The sequence below is a fragment of the Larus michahellis genome, chromosome 3 (genome assembly GCF_964199755.1).
Source record: "Larus michahellis chromosome 3, bLarMic1.1, whole genome shotgun sequence".
Taxonomy (NCBI): Eukaryota; Metazoa; Chordata; class Aves; order Charadriiformes; family Laridae; genus Larus; species Larus michahellis.
Genome location: NC_133898.1, coordinates 68,447,959 through 68,462,853, shown reverse-complemented (window position 1 = coordinate 68,462,853; position 14,895 = coordinate 68,447,959). Strand labels below are relative to the sequence as shown.

Here is a 14,895-nt window from a genome sequence, read left to right as displayed (position 1 = left end):
GGGGGGAATCACATTTCCCTCCCAAGGAAGTGGATCAGCTATACAAACTCCGTTACCACAAAATTCATATCAGACTTTGACACAAAAATCAGAGACAGTAGCCAAAAACCTGAAGGGTCACACACTCACTAAAATTTGCAGATGCTTCCGTAGTCCGACACTAGATCCTTGGTTTAAGAAGTAAAAGAAATTTCTAAGAGAATTCCCTTCCAAAATGAAAAGACACTTTCAAATTCAAAATTCCACTGCAAAATTTTCTTGTAGGCCAAATCTGCAGTTAAATGAAGAACCGGGAGAGAACAGAAAAAAAACACACACAAAAGGATTCCAAACAATAGTTCTTCCTGAAGAAAAGAAACTGCTGGTCACATAAAACTAAAGCAGGAGACAGAGACTACTTAATCCAGGGCTTTACAGATTAATTCAGTCTCGCACAGCAAGAATTCCATCTTCATGTTTTCAGTCACAACAGAATGGCCACAGGCTCTAAGATTCCCTGGATCTATGAATGCTGATATGACACAGGAGATAACTTGCTCCACCTCATCACATTGCAGACACCAAGCAAGAGGGGCCGATTCATAGGCTTTAAGTGCACCAGGGCTCACCTGCCTTCATATCCTTTTCTGCAGGCACTGCCTGGACTTCCTTCACTGTTGCTCCCTGCTGCATCAGAGACCAGCGCAGGAGACAAAAGACAATGGGGAGCTTTGATAGAAGAGGGTAAGACTGCAAAGTAGAAGGCCAAGCTGGCTATTCTTATGGATCTCATAGCAGTTGTCAAGTTTAAGTAGAGAATGCAGCAAATGTGTATTTTTAAAGTGGAATGAAAGGGAAAGTCAAACTGTTACGAAAGAGGAATGGGAGAACATGATAAAGTTCAACAACTACTAAATTCAGTAAAAAAAACTTCTAGAAGACATGATCTTAGAAGCATAAAATAGCAAGTCACTTAAGCTCCAGTTTTAGTCAAACGATAACTTTTAAAATTAAAACAGAAGTATGGGATTTGCACAGTAATTTCTTACAACTGTGCAAATAAGATTCGGCAGCAAGAGGGCATCCAGCTGCCAATCTACTCTCTCTATGCAGGCAAAGGAAACGGAAGACACACAGGATATACAAGGGACACAGTCCACAGTCTAAGTGATAGGACTTTGGTTTTATACATCAGGCTCATTAGACAAAAGATTAAGTGAAGGCAGCTATTGTAAGCAGTGCATCATAATAAATTGTAAATAAGGGACTCCATCAAGTACTCTGGCAGGAAGAAATGTAAGCTCTACTGTAATTTTAGGTAACACAATTTATTTAGGAAGTTGTTTAATATGGTCAGCTCTTAAGATACACAAAAGTTAGTCTGCAACACAAAATGCCACTACCACACACATCTATGTTATAAAGAAAATTTTATTTTATAAACTCTTGTGAACAAAACTTCATATGGAGAAGACAAGGAGGGAGTTAATGTTTATTTACATATGGAATTTAGACTATGTGCTAGCAGATCTCTCTACAAGGTCTTTTTTATCTCGGAACAACTCCCCCATATTATATATAACACTAACAAAAAGTTTACACTTTCTCATTATTTACACTGAAGTGCAAACAGGGTGCACACCTCAGCTGCCACACCAATAATTATTTTTCTTCCACACGCACTTGTTTCCTGTGTTTCCCAGGTTTCAGACACACCGCTCCATAGCGATAAAAATCTTTTTCTTTTTTTTTTTTTTTTTTTTTTTCTTCTTGGTTGTGTGCATCACATTCACGAGTTTGGCTGCTGGAAAACTAAGAAGGAAGAGGCAGTTTTACCAACCCTACAGCCCAAACTTCAACAGCATAGGAAAGACACATTCTGGAAAACATTACAGCACCTTACAGCAGTTTCAGAGTGGACCTGCCACTTATACACACTATGAAGTTCCCTCAGAAGTCTCCATCAGTTAAATATGAGCTCTCACTTTCCACGTTGATACCTGTTTAACTTCATCAGTTGTTAAAAGGCTAGATTTTGCATTTGGCTTCAGACTGCAATGTCCAACCTGGGGAGCAGGGAGGGAATTAAACAAAATTATACCCAAGACAACCGAATGAGATGTTTACAATAAAGAGAGTTTGGAAGAGTTGTTATGCTTCTTTTAACGTGCTGGCCTTCAGCAGTGTCTCTTCCAGGACTTTATAATTCCGCTGTTAGATCCTAGAACAAAAGCTGTTCCATAATCAAGCTGTTCCAGGATCTAACTTTCATCTTTGTATCTAGAATTAGGTAGATCAGCTATGCAATGCAATGCTGCGCAGCATCCAAAATACAAGTTGGCCAATAAGTAGTTTTACTAACTAGACACCCAGTTTCTATGCATGGATACCTGCCTGTTACCATCAAGCAAATGTCCACAGTTCCATCAACTATGAGCTAAATTTTTAAGGTCAGCCTTCTAAATTTTTCCTCTTGGCACATCTACAAGTGTATTTACCAGTCTAAAACCACCCAAAATAATTAATCTTTGAAGTTCTCTGCCCTGATCAGTACTTAAAAAAAGCAACTGCCTAGGCTGATGGCTTAAAGATGTTGCAGAAAAGTTGTAGACTCATAAAAACCCTGCAACTATCCATGAAAACACTTAAAAGTGTCTCTTCAATAACATAAAACCAGATTCTTATATAAAAACATACCAATGGCACCTCTGGACTAGAAAATGGGGAGCTATCAAAAGATTGATTTTCTTTGTCCAGGGAATCATCTTCATCATCATTTTTATGTGCAAATTTCTGCTTTAGTGCATGAGTTAGTAGAGCAACTGGATCCCAATCTGAACTTTGCCTCTTTTTGGGTCTGGAAAGAGGAGTACCTCCAGGTGACCTACAAAAAAAAGAAAATTATTGTCTCCTGCCCTTAATCCTTTGCTGAGTGATCCAAAATCCAGACACACAACTTCTGTATACATACTACACTATAAATCCTTGATTACACTAATAATGCTGCTGTTATTTTGTGGCAATTCACCAAATAGGACAAATACAAATACACCCAACAACTTTGTCAGCCATATTCTTAGCTTGAAAATACAGCTTGATACTGTTCCATAAAGAAAAACAGCAGTAAATCAACACAAAGTATTAACATAATGCAAACAAATAATGAGGAAAAAAATAAACAAAATAAAGCATGCAATTTTCATAGGAGGCCTCATATGTAAGCTATATTAATGTATGTTAGTCGGAATCCCCCACTAACATATTTCATAACCATTGTGAACCTAATTTGATTTCAACTTCATTAAGTTTGGAACAGTATGCCTTTCTACGGTCTCACAAGAAAGAATAAAATTCCTCAGAGCAATTATATTTAAAGAAAACCACCACTTTAAGTCAAATATGCAGCCAGGTGACCATAAAACCCCATTTATAAACCACACTAACTCAAGTTTCATCATGAAAAAAAAAAAAATTATCATCAGATTCAGCACAAAGACTTCAAAGATAGTTTTTCCTCTCCAAGTGAGCACTGGAGCATCCAAATATGAAAATTTTATAGGCAAAAATTAAGAAGCAGAGTTTGCATTTTCATTTACAGAAAACTGTTCTTATCAAATTCAAAATCAAAAGATAGTAGAAATGTAAGATCAAAACAACACCCACACCCCAAAATCTAACATAAATGCAGAAATTAGTGACTAGCCCAAGAAAATAAATCGTAAGAAAGGCTTCCTAGCCACTGAGATATTTGAAAAAAATAAATCTAGAGATAGTCACGCTTTTGCTAGGAAAGTACTATCTCCAGGCCAATGAATTGTACCTATTAATGCACAGGCAACACTGAGCACAAAGTCTGGCAGTTACGGTAGACGTTATTTAATATGAAGCCTGAAAGGATTGAGTTCAGCCTTCCTATAAAATCAAGCTGTTAGAGCACCTCCCCAACATGTAAGCTGGTGCTCAGGTGGTAGAAACTGGGATCTTCATGCTCTCAGCTTCTGAGAGCAGAGATCTTCCCTTTACAGTGCACACATTAAACTACTGTCAGACTACTGCCTGAAAGATTATAGCAATTTTGATCAGTATTACTCCTTCCAACAATATAAATTCACTCTTCAGTTAAATTCTGCTTTCAGGATACAAGTAGATTGCTAAATCCAGAAAGCATTTTGGACGCACACCTGCCACTTCCTACTAATTGTGCCCCTGCTCAACATGCTGGTTCTGAAAACTGTCAACCTGAACATTTCACTTTCTTCATTCACTGTACATGGAATTATATGGAAGAAAACACATACAAGGAAACACACAAGTTTACCTACGTGCACTTTATATTTACTTTATTTACTGTGAAAGTGTCATCAAAAGGGTAAAGATATGCTTCAGAGTTGGACATAGATAATTTGCCCAAGACTTGTGCTTGTTATTTTCAGGGATAAAGCTCACAGTTAAGAAAATGCCAAAATAGGAATGCAGTAAGTTTTAGTAAGTGATATTCTTCCTATATTAAGAACTCCAAATATTCATTATAGACTCAGTTGTTCTTATATACTTTTTCAACTCAAGAAGCTCTGAAAAGACATCTAACAACCTCTATTACACCTAGCGTAGCAGAGCAACACTGACTCAGTTACTGAAGCCTTTAGTAATGCATTTTTGTAATACGTCAACGGTGCTTACCATCGAAACAGTAGACCATTAAAATATTTATAATCCAACCGCACTATTGAAACACAAATTTATGAAACATTTTCAATAAAAGATACAGCATGTATTTTCTTTAACACTTCAAAACTAGGACCAGAATACTTTGGGTATGTTAACAGTAGTTTTCCAATGTTTCCCCAAGGATTTGTCCACTTCACAGTGAAAGTTTGTTTGTTCTGATCAATTTCCTGTGACTGCGTAGGCATCTTCTTAAGTGATTGCCAGACAGCAACACAGCCACCTCCTCACCCCACACCGAGATTTGTATACTAAAGCAGGAGGCTAATTTTAAATGCCGTGATACTCAGCGTGTTTTAAATGCATCTAAAAGCTATGTCACAAGTATCTTACATTCTAAGCTGTGAACTTAGAAGTTGCAGCCGTAGCTGGTCATTAAATGATGTTTCATATTGGTGTTCTCTGGCGCTACTTGAGTGCTGTGATGCTTACATAGCCTTGGATTACTCAGACACACATTCAATTCAACCTACCTCTCAATAGCTCGCAACTGAACTTTGTTTAGGTCTTTCAAAACATCCATCATACTAGGAATATTCTTTGTCCTCTGGTGATCAGCACTGTCAGCTGTATTTGAAACACTGTTTCTCGCAGCACGACGTTGTTTTATAAGTTCAACTGCCGAATTACTAGCATCAACACCAGATGGTACACCAGAAGGAAGTGGAGGAGGCGAGGGAATTACCAAGTGATTGTGAGACACGGACAATGGCGTAGAAGTCATGGCTGGCACCGGGTAAAATGCATCTGGAGTGCTGAATGTTTTAAAGGCTTCTGGATGCAATTATAAAAGAAAAATAGTGACTTTATTTTTAGTCAGTATACCTTCACAATTAACAATATTAAGCAACGTTTAGGATGACTCAGTTTTAATTCAAGAGAAGAAAGTGCTTTAAGAGGGCTGTCTTACACACCTCACACATTATACCACACAAGAATTATATTTAAAACAAATAAAAACAATTATTTCAAAGCCACGGATTCAGAACACATGAAATAATGGATCTGATGTGTCTTGTGCTGCCCTGATTTCCTCCATTAGTGTCTTCAATCTAAGCACTAGATAAATCAGCAAAGCAGCCTGATACTACATACGGTTCATTCTCAATGGTTTGAATGTCAGAATAACCCACATGAAGCAAAAGCAACAGATAACCCCAAAAACATGTAAAATAGACTACAATACTGAATGCAATGGAGAAGAGACAAAAGAAGAGCGAACAGAACACCTAAACAAAGCACAGAGGTGCCTCAACTGTTTAAGTTCCCTTGCACACAATGCACACGAATACAAATCCCTTGCACCAGTCCAAATGCTTCAACAATCACAGTGCAAGTAAGACAATCAAGACCTCAAATGTGGTTTGTTTTTTTTTTTGTTGGTTGGGGGTTTTTTTTGGGGGGTGGGGAGAAACAGGGAGATAAAAAAAAAAATACCGTAAGACAGTTGGTCTCCAATATGAACTTCAATCTTTGATACTCTAGTGGCTGTTAGACACACCTATTGCAGCACTTGTTTTTGTTAAAGCCCAAAGCTGACTTCCTTAGAATACTTTTTAATCCATTATTTTGATAACTTGTTAGAAACAGTACAAAACCCAAAAGGAATAATTAATAGTCTAACTTTCTTAAGCAGTAATTGGTATACTATGGATAGTGTTGTTACTAAACTCCTTCACAAACATGGAAATGAGTACAAAGATCAGTTAGAATCAGCTGCATTCAAAATTGGCAAACAAGCCATTAAAAAAAAAAAAAAAAGAGAGAAGTGGGGGAAGCTGTGCCAAATACTGAAAAGAGAAACAAAATACTATAATCTGTAAATTTTGTTGGTGTAACTTCAGTTAGAGAAATTAGAGATGTTCTCTATCAACATCAGATCTACATCTATCAACATGGCAAGCTGTGAAAAGGAACTCTAAAGCCAAGAAGGAAAACTAGTTTGCTTCAAACCAGAAGGACTTACGTGATGGAATGCTTCCCAATGTTTGCGCTGAAATAATTGCAGCAATCTGAGTGCGAAGAAAAGTTAGCTCATTTTCAAGTGCAGAAATTTTCTGGAGTGCTGCTTGATCAACAAGACCGTATTTTTGTGTACTGTTTTTTGGAACATTTTGTATTGAAACTATAGAAGGATGTAGGTCACGATAAGCTGTACTTTTTTCTTTTCTCCATAATTCAGTCCTAGAAAGCAACAAAAGAGAGTTTCAAAAGGCTCGGCCAGCAATGGAAATCTCAAAACTTGCTCACTGTCTGTCCAAACAAGTTATTGTCATTCAGCAAGACAAAGTTTGCAACCTGTCTACGAAAACTTTACACTTTTAACTACTCATAGCCTTAAAAATATTTTTAGGTTTCTCTTTGCTCGTGTATGATGCAGATCCTTGAATGATCATCATAAAAATCTGTCAGATAATTTACTCAGGGATAGATTATACACTGTAGAGTCATAATATAGGATTGAGCTGTTATTATTCAATAGCTATTAGACTGACACCATAAAGGTGTATCTCCCTCCTCCCTACCTGAAACAGTAGATACGAAAGGCAGGGAGAGTCAAATAATGATGATCTCTTCATTAGGCTTCACATGTTTTAGTAATTTATCAAGCTCTGCAAGATGAACGCTGCAAGCAGCAATGAAGCTGCAATCTTTCAGAAAATATACTGGAGAAAAAACACAAATTTTAATACACGCTTACAGAACAAGAACCTCATCTTCTGTAAGCTACACATGAAGTCAGACTGCATTATAAAGTTGTGCTACAAGTCTTAGGTTTTAATTTTTAAAATTCTTTCAAGTCTGTGCCTGCAGAAATAACCTTAAAAACACAGAATGAGAGTAAACTCAAACTATGGGCATTTCATTATGAAACAAAGACAGAAATTAAATTTACTTTAATTTATTCAAAATGCACTAGGTTTTGATTGAAACAAACCCAGACCTTTTCCCTTACATTAATTATCCTTCTACTTCAAATCAGACCTTCAGCAATGCTTTCTGATCTTTCACACTGGCTGAGAAGGAAAAGATATCAATGTATCCCCACAGAGCCAGGAGAGGAGGAGGAAAAAAGAATAGAAATAACAAAAGAATGAACTTTCACGGATCTGTGAGTCAGATGGGCAAAAGACAAAACAGGCCGCAGTTCCTTTTAACAATATTCTTACTCTTCCACTATTTTACAGCTACTGCAAAAAATAATCTTCCATAATTCAACAGCTGAACCCCCCCCACGAGGAGGGTTGGTATGCTATCGGTGTCTTCAAATTCCTGGATAATTTGTCATTTCACAGTACTTGTAATATTTTATAATTGTAAAAATATTTTCCTTTAGCACTCTGTAAAAGCTAGAAATAATTATAAAATTACAGTCAATGTAATTTTTTTAAATAAAGAAATTATGTCTTTCCATCAAAGCAACCATCCAGGTTTACGTGCACAGCACTGTAGTAATCAACGTCAAAAGGAGAGATTCAAGTCTTTTTTCTTGTTTTCCCCTTTATAATGTTTACCAAAATGCTTGTAAACTAAAATGATAAACATAAGAATAATCTTATTGTATGTTGCAATATACAAGTTTCTTTTAAATTCCCTCTTTCACAAATTACTTTGTGAGTGAAAACAAATTAAAATACTAGTAATGCATCCGATATGTTATTAGGAAGAGAAAAGAGAGGACTCAATTTCAGAAATCTTTCAGATAAGAATACTCTGGATAGTAAGAATTTTCACATAAGCAGGAACTGCCCCCCAGAAAAAGCTTCCAAGGTTGGTTTAGCTAGAACCCTGAAAGGGCTAGGAAAAAAGAAAAGAAAAAAAAAACAAACAACAAAACCAAACACAAAACCATACACCACAAAGAAGGGAAGACATAAGTTACTTTTATGACTCCTTTTTATGCATATATTCTACTTTTACTTACCTAAGTCTAGTAAATGCTTGTCCCTCATCATTTGCCACCCACAGGACATCAGCAAGTGACGGAGCTACAGGAGCTGGAGCTGTGCTTTGTTCATCATAACCCAATGGACTTGGGTCTTGAACAAGCTAAAAACAAACAACCAACAAAAAACCACATGAAGAGAAATGAGATTCAGCATATACTAAATGCTCTGCCTCAGCAACAGGAATTTTTGAACTTCAGGTGAATTTCTTCACCTGAAACAGGGTGAAAACAGTAAGCATAAGGCATGCAACACAAGAGTTACACAAGCTAAAAAGAATAAGAAAGCTATCACTAAATTAAGAAACTAGAAAACTTAAATAGCTGAAGCACATGTATAACAATAAACCACTTACTTGAAAGTAAGGTCTTGGGTAGGGCTCTAAGGAAAGAATTGTCCCAAGTCTACGGACAACACTTCGAGTAGATCCATATTCCTTTTTTTGGCAAGCAGATATGACCTAAAAATAAGAATAGCTTTTAATCTGAGAAGGAAAATCAAAGCCCTCAGTTCTTACAATCAAAGTTATTAAATAATTTAGTGCTATATATAATTAAATATAAGGCAGTTAGGTTAACTTAACTTTTCAATGTTCTTCTCAAGCTGAAAGTTCAGAGAGGCCCACACAGTTTCCAAAACACTGCCAAGACCCAGCCTGAACCCAGTATATTTTGAAGTGGCGCAATGGCCAACAAAGAATGTTACTAGCTACATGACATAGCTGCTATATTCTAAGCTACTGAGAAAAGAAAAAGCACGCATTTGAGTAACCATGTGTATAAGCCTCAAGGAAAAAAAATCAGTAAAGAAAGTCTAATGTACCTTGGACTGATACTTCCTTATAACTGAACATAACCGCTGGAAATGCCTTCTTGATGAGATTGCTGAAGGAAAGCATGTTCTGATTGTATGACTGATGCTGCTACCAAATATGTGAGTTTCCAAAAATATGGCCTGTCAAAAAAAAAAACAAAAACACCAAACCAAGAACTCCTCACAATGAAACCAGAAAATAACCAGGACAGCTCAAACTAGTACTCCTAGAGATACTTTATAGTAATTTCACATAAATAAACCAAGAATTTCCTGAGAACTACAAGCTGCAGCAATGCCTCGCTATTGACACCCATCACTGGTCGCCCATCAACTCACACAGTAACATCAGACCCTGATGCTGCAGCTGTGTTAATCGGTCCAGTTTCCCACACAATACCTCTCCCACATCTCTGAAAACACAGGACTAACTGCCACTTGAGAATCGTTGCATAGCTTGTCATTTAAAATAGCAAAACGTTAAGAGTTAAACTCACCGGGTTGTTTCCCCCCCCCCCCCCCACCTTCTGTTCAGGTAAAAGAACCACTTGAGTGGCTGTATCAGGACAGTGACCCCACGAAATCCCCACATGCGGGCAACATCTCTAATCATACCAGTCCCGCACTCCCATACCGACAAAACCGCTATAGGGCGGAGCCCCTCCTACAGCAAGCACGCGGCGCCTCCGCCGTGACGGCCCCTCCTGCCCGCAACTGTCACAACGGCTGCGGACAAGACACCCCCCCACACACCCCTCCCTTCACGGGCAGGGGACAGCCTCCCCCCGCCCCGGGGTCTCACCTGGTCGGGCGGCCATCCGAAGTACTCCAGCACCCGCCTGAGGAGATCCAGCACCAGCGCCATGGCGGTTGCGCGCGCTGCAGGGACACGGCGACCGAGCGACCGCCGGCTAGCCTCCGCGGCACTCCTACCCCGCCGGGAGCAACCGGTGCCCTCCCTCCTTCTTCCGCAAGAGCCGCCAGCAGGCGCAGGAGAGCCCGCTGACCGCCTCTTATCCCCCGCCTGCCGGACGTCCCGAACCCCTGCCTTAGGCCGCGGCCGGCGGGCGCAGACGCCGCTCCGCAGCCCCGCGAGGCCGCCCGGCCTGGCAGCGCCAATCAGGAAGAGGGGCGGGGGCAGAAGGGAAATCACACCAATAGGAAGTAGACGCTCTTTAGCGCTGAGCCAGTAAGAGGGCGAGGGCGGGCGGCGCTCGCGGGGCGTATCGGGATGGGGCAGGTTTGAATGCCGCCGCGCCGCAGCCGTGCCAGGCCATGCTCGTCGGACCCGCGGCGGCCGGGAGGGAGGGAAGGTGCCCGCCAGCAGCGACGGGGCCTGGGCTCCTGATTCCCGGCTGCCCGGGAAGAGGGTGGATTAGGTGTCCGGAAGAAATTCTTTACTGTGAGGGTGGTGAGGCACCGGAACAGGTTCCCCGGAGAAGCTGTGGATGCCCCATCCCTGGAAGTGTTCAAGGCCAGGCTGGATGGGGCTTTGAGTAACTGGTCTAGCGGGAGGTGTCCCTGCCCATGGCAGGGGGGTTGGAACTGGATGATCTTTGAGGTTCTTTCCAGCCCAAACCATTCTATGACATGACTGGATTTGTGATGGGTCCATGCTAAGGAGCTCAATTGAAACAAGACGTTTTAGGTCCTCTACATAGTAAACTTCTAAGTAGTTCATTCTGAGAATTAAAAAGCAAGACAGCAGCAGAGTTTCAATACGCAAAGTATCCTCAAAGCACCAACTACTTGACAAGCACCTGCCCAAACTGAGCTCACTTCAAAATAAGATATCTGGCTTTGGATACTGTACTCACTCTTAACAGAGGGTATTTGATTTTTATTTTGATTGTCAAGATTTCTGCTGTGTGTTGCTTAAGAAACCATGAAATCTTCAAAACAGTAGTGTAACAAAATAACAGAGTGCTTCTATTCAGAGAAGAAATGTGGAGATCTTTTTCCTCCATCTACACAGTTAAGTGTGTTATCTGCTCGTAACTACACATTCTTTCAAATACCTAATTGTACTGTTCCCAGTAACACTAATTTCATCAAAGCTTTCAAGAAATTAAGATGAATTGGATTATTAGACATTTTCTTTATTCACATTTACAGGTTGTGTCTCAGCAACAGTTCCTTAACAAACAAAATGCTCTAACTGCAACACTTAGTTGCAATTGCAACTGTTACTGCCTTTTCTTGTAGTTACTATTATCCATAGCTCATCCTGTGGATTGGTTCTCCAATACCAAACATGAAGGAGGAATAGTACTGGTAAAACAACTTTATGCTGTTTAGGGGCCGAGGAGGGGAAAGGCAGGACTTTTTAATGGGCTTTTTGAAAAACTACTACAGTACTTGCCTTAACAAAATGTATTTCTCCAACACCTACTTACTAAGCAGGGGGAAAACGTTGGCACCATCGGATGGGTACAACCCCACAGCGTCCTACCAGGAAGAGGCAGGGTCTCAAAAGCAACAGCAAACCTGAGGCAATTGAGTCTGAACACACCACCACGAGTAACAAGGTGCTTTGGAACTGGAGGTGCCAGTTGGGAAATGCTTCAATTCAGCAAGTACAACTCCAAACAGTCACACATGGGAACTGTGGGATCTCCTTAACAAAAGGCTTTTGTGACAGGCCAGCCGTAAGAAAGGAGAAGTGACATGAGAAGTGACACGGGGCTTAACGCTGCAGCCTTTACCTCTGGCGGTAAATCAAAGCTGGGTAACGGCTCTTCCTTTGAAGCACCAGCACAGTAAAGCTAACGCAGGAAAGCTTTAATCATATGTAGCTGCCCCCTGTTGAGGTAATGCTACTGATTGTTTCCAGGAAATAAGATGGTGTGAGATTTAATTCCAAGCTAAGAAACTGAATGAGTGCACAGAGTCTACGATAACAGTACAGCTACTGGATTATTATTATTTTTTTTTGCCTTCTGAAATGAATGTCTGATTTCCTCCAAAATGCAGGGATAACTTCAAACTTCATGACCATACCACAGAGAGATGAAGCAGATTCAGAAAGTGCTGCATTGCTGGAGAGCAACGAGTCAGAATGAGATACTGAACTCAAAATGTAGTTAAACATTTTATACCATCAGAATGCCCGGATTTTCTTCCTACAGATCCATCAATGATGGTGTTTACCTTCTCAGAGAGAAATGCCAAATGCACTGAACTCCCTTTCACAACAGGCACAAAACTACTTCAGTAGCACCTAATGATAATCTCAAAACATGTTTTTCCTTATCACAATGGTGAAAATTCACTATTCATGTTGAAGAACTAGTAAGTACTGAAGCATTAGTTTTGGATTTAAAAAAAAAAAAAAAACACAAAACACTTAACTCCCATTCAGTTTCTGTTTCTTACAGATCTCTGATAGACTGCAACTTGCATCTTTGGCTAGATTATCTTAATTCAAGCAGGTTTCTTTAAATAAATGCGTTTATGGCTGTCATCATGTCTTCTGTAGTCAACAAGTGACATTTTTAATAAACTACACTGAAATTAAGGATAATGAAAAAAATAATTTTTATGATCTAACCCACAGGTAGGCCAGTAGGATCAAATGCCATTATCACAGCAATCTCTAACAGATTTCCTTGGACATTCAAATGAAGCAGAAAACTTACACCTGCCTCATCATGCAGGAACTATCTTGCCTTATGACACACAGACCACAACAATCCACTTTGAACTTGACCTAGGTGCTACAGATTATCTGTCCTTAGGTTATGATAGTTCAAGTATATCTTGGTTCTATTTGCTAGTTTCAGACTGATGTTAAATTTAACTTCATTAGGACAGACTTTGACACTACTGCCAAGTTTATTGCTTTGTTCCTTTTCTTGCTTCTTCTGATTTAATATACACAAAGTCTGTGTGAGCTTTGCTAAAAAGTTCAAGGAATAATCAGTTTTACATTTCAAGCTGCTATTAAAAGATTATTATACACGTAGAAGCAGATCTTGCAACAATGGTATAGTTTGCCTAAACTTCCTCGAACGTAAGGCAGGAACTTTACTAACTGCCACTAGAGGGCAAATATTTCCCTTCCTACACAGATGCTGGCAAACAAGTGCAATCTGAAATACAATTTCCTCAAATACAGTTAGGATTAGTGACAGTACTACATTTTCCCGCCTTCAATTGTTTAATTTCGATAGGGCAGATGGTTAACGTAATCTCTAAAAGTAAAGCTAGTAAGAGGGCACACACTGTATATGTATTTAATACAAACACTTCTACCAAAACTTTTTTTTTCCCTTCCTATTTTTTAAGACATTATGTCATTCTAAGGGGCAAACTATTAACTCAATATAACACGAAGATTTACTATATATAGCAGTCTGAGAAATAAAACCTAAGTAACCTTGTTGTATCAGAATTGTTCTAGTGATTCAAGTATGCTACTGTCATACTTAACATTCTGTAGGTTAAGAGTGTACCTACCACTCAACTAACTTTGTGGGTGTATTGTTTTTGTTTTAAAAAAAACCAACCAAACAAAACCAAACAACTGTAGGCTACCTTCTGCACTTTGGCTACAAGAATACTAGAAGCAAAACTATTTAGAAATCAGTGCTAAAGGAAGTAAGACTCATTTCTCACACTGTTTGCTAACTTAACTTTTACCATTGAGTTGTAACTTTAAATTTACACATTGTATAAAGTGGAATACTGAAGAACTGTACTTCCAGGGCACTGTAATAGAATTCACACTTTATGGAAGTGTTTAGTATCTGAAGTATCTTTACTGATTCAGGTTGTAACATATCTTGCTTTATTTTTTCAGGGATTTTTGTGGTGGTTTTTTTTTGTTTTGTCTCCTTCCCCTCCCCCCAATTTCACTTAAGGCTGCATTAAATGTGATAGAAGATTTAAAGGCTTACTCTTGACAGATTACGTATCTGGAGAGGCAAGTCCACATAAAGAAACTGAAGAGGTAGTTTAACAAACTGAAACAGAAACTGACAGAAAAGAAGCTAGACTGATACTGCCACCGACTTCTTAACTAAAGTATTCTGTTGATGATTAATCGCTAGTGGCCCTGAAAATGCCATTTGTACTTCATACTTCACGGACAGCATTTTTCTTACAGTAAGTTTAAATCCTAGGTTTATAAAACCTTAAAATTGTACTAAGTTACCCTTGACAAGGGAAGCATCTTTTAATGACAAAGCAAATCACTAGGTATCCATAACACGACTGATCTGTTCCAGACGCAAACTACAGGAATTCAGCTAGTTGTAGATAGTTCTGCACCTAACTACAGAGATGGGGGAGGGAACTCCAGTTTCCAGATCTTTTTAGAAGTTTCTAGCACCAGTGACTTGGAAATAGATTTCTAAAACTCACATTCCAGAAGGGAAATAATACACTTGAAACTCACTTGAGTATTTATACACGTATGTATTTCTTAGGC

At 39.1% G+C, this 14,895-nt stretch overlaps 1 protein-coding gene across 2 annotated transcripts; it reads right to left on the bottom strand.

Moving 5' to 3' along the window:
• Window positions 1-1,392: 1,392 nt before the first annotated feature.
• MTFR2 (mitochondrial fission regulator 2) lies at window positions 1,393-10,572 on the bottom strand. Of its 2 annotated transcripts, XM_074580651.1 has the most exons (8): window positions 10,267-10,572; window positions 9,474-9,605; window positions 9,007-9,111; window positions 8,630-8,754; window positions 6,671-6,888; window positions 5,178-5,478; window positions 2,677-2,863; window positions 1,393-2,045 (listed from the first exon to the last, which is right to left on the bottom strand). In XM_074580651.1, the coding sequence occupies exons 1-8, from the start codon at window positions 10,327-10,329 to the stop codon at window positions 1,947-1,949; spliced, it is 1,230 nt and encodes a 409-aa protein (XP_074436752.1). In that variant the 5' UTR covers window positions 10,330-10,572; the 3' UTR covers window positions 1,393-1,946. The 2 variants fall into 2 exon arrangements, with proteins under 2 accessions (XP_074436752.1, XP_074436753.1); XM_074580652.1 differs by lacking the exon at window positions 1,393-2,045 and having other exon boundaries at window positions 2,424-2,863; window positions 10,267-10,528.
• Window positions 10,573-14,895: the final 4,323 nt, after the last annotated feature.

What these genes read in the sequence shown, in the direction of transcription:
- MTFR2 (XM_074580652.1), bottom strand. Translation starts at nt 10,329, where the DNA reads ATGGCGCTGGTGCTGGATCTCCTCAGGCGGGTGCTGGAGTACTTCGGA. An exon ending in TAAGGAAGTATCAGTCCAAG is followed by an intron (nt 9,112 to 9,473) that starts GTACATTAGACT and finishes TCTTATTTTTAG; the next exon opens with GTCATATCTGCTTGCCAAAA. An exon ending in CAGTTGCGAGCTATTGAGAG is followed by an intron (nt 2,864 to 5,177) that starts GTAGGTTGAATT and finishes TTTTTTTTGTAG; the next exon opens with GTCACCTGGAGGTACTCCTC.